This window comes from Rhea americana, unplaced genomic scaffold (genome assembly GCF_003343005.1).
Source record: "Rhea americana isolate MKP2758 unplaced genomic scaffold, rheAme1 scaffold_94, whole genome shotgun sequence".
In the NCBI taxonomy this organism is placed as follows: Eukaryota; Metazoa; Chordata; class Aves; order Rheiformes; family Rheidae; genus Rhea; species Rhea americana.
The window spans coordinates 1818702-1825178 of record NW_028187133.1 but is presented as its reverse complement, the minus strand read 5'-3'; the positions used below and the strand labels follow the sequence as shown (position 1 = coordinate 1825178).

Genomic DNA, 6477 nt, shown 5'->3' with positions numbered 1-6477 from the left:
AAGGTTGGTTTTTTTGTTTGTTTGTTTTTCTCTACCATTATTTTTCAAGCCAGCTAATCCTGGAACAATCATTCTTCCTTTTTCTTGGGATAAAAATGCAAAAATTATTAGGAATCAGACTTGAAGAAATGTCATGCCTTTTTTACATCTAAAGTCCAAAGCTTCTCTAAGTTTTATAAAAAAAATTCTTTACCAAAGAATTATTTTTCATAGTTATGTCAAACTTCACCCACTTGAATTCACACATTTGCTTTCAATCATACTTTTTACCCTTCTGTTTAATTTAGCCAAAACCAGTTTATCATTACTTGACCCAAGGTTGTTTCCTCTGACAAGCTCTTCTGTTCTTTCTACAGGCTTAATATGCCGTTTTGATAGGATAAGGAAATACTGATTGAACCCAGGAATATCTAAACTGCATAGTCAGAAGTCCAAGAAAGAGCAATAATCTGAAATGCAATCTCAGAAACATATGTCAGGAACCTCTAATAGTGTTAATCTTACCCAGAGGTATTATCCATACTAGTTAAGACAGTGTGCCCAGAAGAATTCTGAACACTCGGCCTTCTGGCACAGAACAGTCCACATCAATGCTACTGAACTTTCTTTCTTACCTTCCAAACATGGTTGCTGCATGCAAACTGCCCAGTGGGAATGGACCCTGGAGCACTTGAACTGAAAAACCATGCCAAGATGTAGTGGTGGCTAGAATGGGTCGTATTTGTATCAGATAACATTTTAGCAGTTTATTACTGTCAAACATCTTTTTATAGAGTCTGGAAACGCCAAGGCTCCCATACGCATCTGAATTTATGATTGTTGGTGCATTCTCATAATGATGGCTTTTGTGATGCATCCTATCCTTGTTTGCTTAGGCTGTTTAAAAAAAAAAGAGAGAGAGGGAGAGCATGATATCCCCATCTTTTTCATTTTTCTATATTTCCAAAACAGCTGCTTTTTTCAATGATTCCTGTTGTTATTTCTGTTTTTCCTATTGTTAATACAGCTCTAGTTTTGCTTAGAGTTCCTCCATTGTGTTGCCCAGGCTCCATATTGTTTCTGTTTTCAGTCATTCAGTTGTTCTTCACCCATTTATGGTCTAGCTCCACCAGAGTAAATATAGCCTTGTCATTGTTTTCAAGCATTTATGGAWCCAAAATCCAGGCTTGGCAATTGCAAATCTTTCTCAAATATTAGTAACTGAGGCTGTCAAAATAGATTAGAACAACTTGGAAAGGCTATTGTTCTCATGAGCAGATGCCCCTAAATCTTCTCTGTACAGTGTGTTACTAAATCCTTGAACTTTTGGATCATTTTAGATTTCTTCTAGTCATTAGAACAGAAAGAAAAAACAGAAGAATTCTGTTGAAGATTGCTCATGCTTCTGCTTCTTTGTCAGGCTCAAGGGGGGAAAAAATGCATGCAGTCTTCCATGGCCTGTTTATATAAAAATCTTATTTTTGCATGTCCTCACATGAAGTATAACCACTGGCATCCTCCACTTTCTATTTCTGCTTTTATTTTTTCTGGCAGACAGAGCACCATTCTTCCCCAGCCCCTGGCCCTGCCACAGACCCACTACTACTTAACAATTGGGAATGTCATAGAATCATAGACTCAGTAAGGTTGGAAGGGACCTCTGGAGATCATCTAGTCCAACCTCCCTGCTCAGCAGGGGCACCTACAGCATGTTAGACAGGGTTGCATCCAGGCAGACCTTGAATATCTCCAGAGAAGAAGACTCCACAGCCTCTCTGGGCAACCTGTGCCAGTGCTCCGTCACTCTCACAGTTCTTTTCGCTGAATGAAGTTCTTTTTGCTCCCTTCCTACAATGCTCCCTTCAATTCTACAGACTGTTCCTTTTCCTTTTCTTCCTTACTGTTTTGGTAATTCTGCAGCTTCCTCTGTTTTTTCCCCTTCTCGAGACTTGCCGCCCTTTTCCCTTCCCTTACTACCTGTTTCAGCCTGTTTTTCTTTTTATCCAGTACCAAGCCTATTACTCAGCTCTTCTCTATTATTCARCTGTTTCTCTGCCAGTGACTACATGTTTTTATGGGTTATACTCTTCATGTGTTTTAGGATACTGTTGTCAAGAAAGTCTGTGCACTTTTTTTTGGTTGTAGCCTCATCTTGCTTATCCTTCATTGCATCCAGGTCTTCATTGGGACTCTAGCTTTTGTCTTCAGCTGCTGCTCAAATTCTTAGATTTTTCTCTTTAAAAGAGTTCTGACTTGTGACATGTCAGACATTTCTGTTGGAAATTCTCTGGCATATCAGCATGGAATTTCCTGTGTGCTGCTTTCTCAGGGCTCATCTTCTTCTGCACATTAACCATTATTTTTTTTTCTTTGTGCTCAGATGGGTTATGCTTAAAGTGGAAAGGATACGTACTTGTGTAAAAACACATGGGATTCCTAGAAAAAAACTTTTTCAGGATTAGAAGAAAAATTCTTACAAAATTGAACAAAAGGCTTTCTATATGAACAGGCTAGACTTAACTCATGTAGCTAGTTTTTCCTATTTTGTTTTTTAGTCTGAGAACAAGGGCTTTGGGGTTTTGTGTGTRTGTTTCTTTTATTTTTCGCAGTGGTCAAAATAAATTTGTCTTTATAGCCAGACTTACCTCTGCTTTTGACTTCCTAGATTCTTAATGCATGGTGACATTGCTATGTATTTCTTTTCTTTAACTGTGCAGGAGGATATAGCAACTGGAAACCTCCAGTGCAGTGCAAAATTTATAATTATCTTAAGAAGATTGGATGTTTCTTCCTTCATCCACGTTGTGGTATCAGAAGAGAAGCAGCAGACTTTGCACTCTGTGTTCATGTAAGTTAGTGCACACTTTCTTTATTGTTGTGTTTCAGTTCCTAGAAAAGGTGATATCAGCCATTGATGTTGAGCACTAATTACAAGTGAGATTCTAGGTTCTCTACATGTGACTTCCACTGAAAAGAATGACAAAACTGTCACTGAAGAAGCGTTTCTCCCACTAAGAGTGGCTTTGAAGCCCTCCCTTCATGCCTTTTGGATAAAACTGAATATCCTGAAGTCCTTTCCAACCTCAAAGATTCTGTGWTCATGTATTTCTCTGTGTCCACATGATTGAATTATGGATTGCTTGAAGAATATGCAACATAGATTAAAATGCTAAATATATTAACTGTAGGTATCATCTTTAATTTTCCCTGTGCTTTACTTTTCTTTTTTTTTCTTTAATACAAACATTAGACTGAGTCAGACATCTGTCTGTCTTTGCAGGAGAGTTAGGCAACAAGGAATGAAAAAAAAACATAATTCTTATAGGTTCTGTTTAAGAGAGAAATGTAACTTTTACCTCTCCCCCCAAGTGGCCCAAGTCTAGAGCAGTCTTTAAGATGTCGTAAAAAGTGCCTGTTCAGAGACCCTGTTGGACTGATACAGAGCAATGCCCCTGATCAGTAGACCCAGGGACTGGGCTGCACTGAGAAGCAGAGATGAAATGATAGAAATCTGGAGTGTCWTGGGGACTTTAGCTTAGCGTTCGATCAGTTTTGTAAAACTACTTCAGGATCTAATTTTATGACATACATGTTTTGCAGTGGTATTTATATGTTACCATACACATTCTTTATGTCTCTTAAATGCTCTGCACAAATGACTTTTTTGCAGAGGCATTTCTGAAATGCTGCTTTTCAGAAATTTGTTCATACTCCATCAGTACCATTCTTATAGCCATTCCTTGTATCCATTGTCGTATGCATTGAGAAAATGCAGTGTCAAACTGCCCAAATAGTACCTTTCACAGTGGTATAATATGCATCTAATCAGAAAAGTGGAAGTAAATTACTGTAGATGAAGGCTTTCCTTTGAAGAGCCACCTTGAAAGAAAGAAAAAGAAGAAAACTTAGCTAAACCTCATGAGACAAAAACATCGTCTTAACTGAACATCTCTCCTTTTCCTCCGTACAGGCTGGTCGTCTGGATGAGCACCTGCCTAAGCAAATTCCTTTCACTGTGCTTTCTGGAGACAAAAGCTTTCTAGAACTGGAAGCTCAATTTAAAATGACTCAGCGGTCAGCTCGCATCCTAAATCCTCATCATATTGAAGGAGACATGATGTGTGCCTTGCTAAACAGCATTTCAGATACCAYAAAAGGTAGTAACTACACAAAACAGTAACTAAACGTTAAGCACAGTCTTTCTAATAAACCAATAGTCTTTCCAATAAAAACTGAACACTCATGCTGACAAAACAGTCTAATGCTTATCCTTGTTGYTTCTTTAAAATACTCATTTTTCAATTTTATATATATGAATCAGAAAATCAGTTTGCTTGTGGCACATTTTGAAACGAGACTTAATTAAGCATTGCTGTTCAACATAGCAAACTCTGTCCTCACTGTATCCTTTGTTATAGAGAAGACAGATTGTGTTTTTCAGTCTGTAAATTCCTTCCTGGTCAAAGAAAGGCTCTTCAGAGCACTCTAGTGTGCATGTTTGTTGATTCATCCTGAAATCTACTTCGCTTGATTTGTTCAGGGTCTGAAACAAACATGAGAATGTAGTTCCTGAGAGAGACTCTGCTAGAGCCAGCACTGTTTCAAAAAATAAAGTGTCTTGTCTATTTTAACTCTAATTGTCCTCTTGGCCACTTCCAGTCATTTGATATTTGGTTTTCCTGGCCAATGGCTCACATGTCTGTTTGGAGGAAAAATATAAATGAAAGCCTTCAGACTCTCTAGAATGCCATATTCTAAAATTACCACACTTTTCTAATACATAGTAATCAAAGAGATTTGATACAGAATAATTAGAGATTTAAACCAGCTCATTTTCAAGAAAGGAGCCTAAATACTTTCTCAATATTTTAAAATACCTTTAAATGCATTTTTTGGGGGAAAAACTGATATTTCTCCACAGACATACTGTTGCTACTCCTTGCTTCTGTCATGGCTTTGGGAGGTTTGTAAATTAAGTACATATGTTACAGAAAGTCATTTCTGAATTAGCCCTAAACTGTGTTCAGGAAAAAGACTCTASTAGTCTTGATGCAGGTTTGAGAATGACAGCGTGCTGCTGCTGTTCTACTAGAACAATTATAGTGGAGTGCTAGCATTGATGGGTGAATTGCCATCAGTTGATTAAAAGAAAGACAGGATGAAGAAATGGCTTCCTGAAAAAGTGATCTGTGGTGAGCAGGAATTGATTTCATATTTTTGATACAGACAGGGTCCTTAGTGTTTTATGCTGCCTCAGTTGTTTCCTGGTCTTGATTTGTCCACTGGATTAAGGAGATGTRTCTCCTGGCCAGAAGTAGCCACACCAGTAAAATTTCTTAATGCAGATAAAGTTAATGCACAGAACAGTGTTTTTTACTAGCATAGCTCATTTTGCTGCAGGGGGGATGACGTTTCTCCACAGTTATTCATAAAGCTACTTTTTTATCCTTACTTTCACATTGCAAATTTTCTCCTAATAAGGTATACTAAAATTCCTAATTTGATAGCACTCTTTTAACGTAATTATAGCTAAAACTATATTGAAGTGGAAGGTTGCTTTTGTTTTGGGACCTTTGCATAGTTTTATGAAAAATTGGTAGGACTGGCATAGAACTGTAACTTTCAAGCAGTACAGCTTAGTCAATTTACGTTAACAAAAATACTTCCGTTCTTGTTTAGTTTGTTGTTATGGGATGTGACTTAAAAAGAGAGGGCAAGAACACTTTAAGTGACTGTTCTACTTTAGAGTACTGTAGCTCCCTGTTAAGTAGTTTTGCTAATATAGCTTTATTCACCTGGGTATCCTGGCTAACAGAAGATGAGTTTGATCTTACYGTTTTTTGTGTATAAGTTATATTAGTATATTTATATTGGTCTTGCATTCAACAGTTTCCTAATGTAACTCACTCTTTCAGTATCTTTTACTATGTTAATACTTAATTTGCTATTACAGTGGTGGGCAGAACTAGGAAGCACCCCAAGCTTTATCTTCTAACTTGATGGCTCTTTGATCATTGTGCTTCCACCTAAATTATGCATGTGTGTTTGATCAAGAAAATATTTACTCTGAGCAGAAAAATGCCAGAATCATGCATGTGTCCTYTGGCACTCAGAGTTTGCAGGCAAGTGCATAAAGAGTAGAGTGGTGTTGAACCTTTCTTAGCTTCCTCTCCTGTCTGTGTCAGTAGGATGGAACCCTGGTAGTAAGAATTACCATTGTCTTCTCTTCCTGCAATAAAATAAGACTTTAAAAATTTCAGTTTTGGTACCAGGCTTGTGTTCTCTGTGTAGTGGGATGATGCTATTACAAAGGGTTCATAAAGGTTTTGTTTTGTTTTGTTTTGTTTTTTTATTGTTGTTGTTTGGGAAAGGTGTAGTCACCCCAGAATACACACTCAATTTGCTTTGAGGTGTTAAAACAGTAGGCAAGACATTTATTCTTACTTGCTTTCTTCTGGTGCCGAACCTGAGTTCTTAAGTACAAAAGTTTTTTTTTTT

The 6477-nt window shown here is 37.4% G+C and overlaps 1 protein-coding gene across 1 annotated transcript in view; it reads left to right on the top strand.

Moving 5' to 3' along the window:
- The window catches only part of ZNF451 (zinc finger protein 451), a 34147-nt gene that overhangs the window by 18192 nt on the left and 9478 nt on the right, over positions 1-6477 (top strand). Inside the window, exons 11-12 of the mRNA XM_085324896.1 lie at positions 2697-2827; positions 3950-4136. Coding sequence (XP_085181022.1) covers positions 2697-2827; positions 3950-4136 — 318 coding nt within the window. The remainder of the gene's footprint in view (positions 1-2696; positions 2828-3949; positions 4137-6477) is intronic.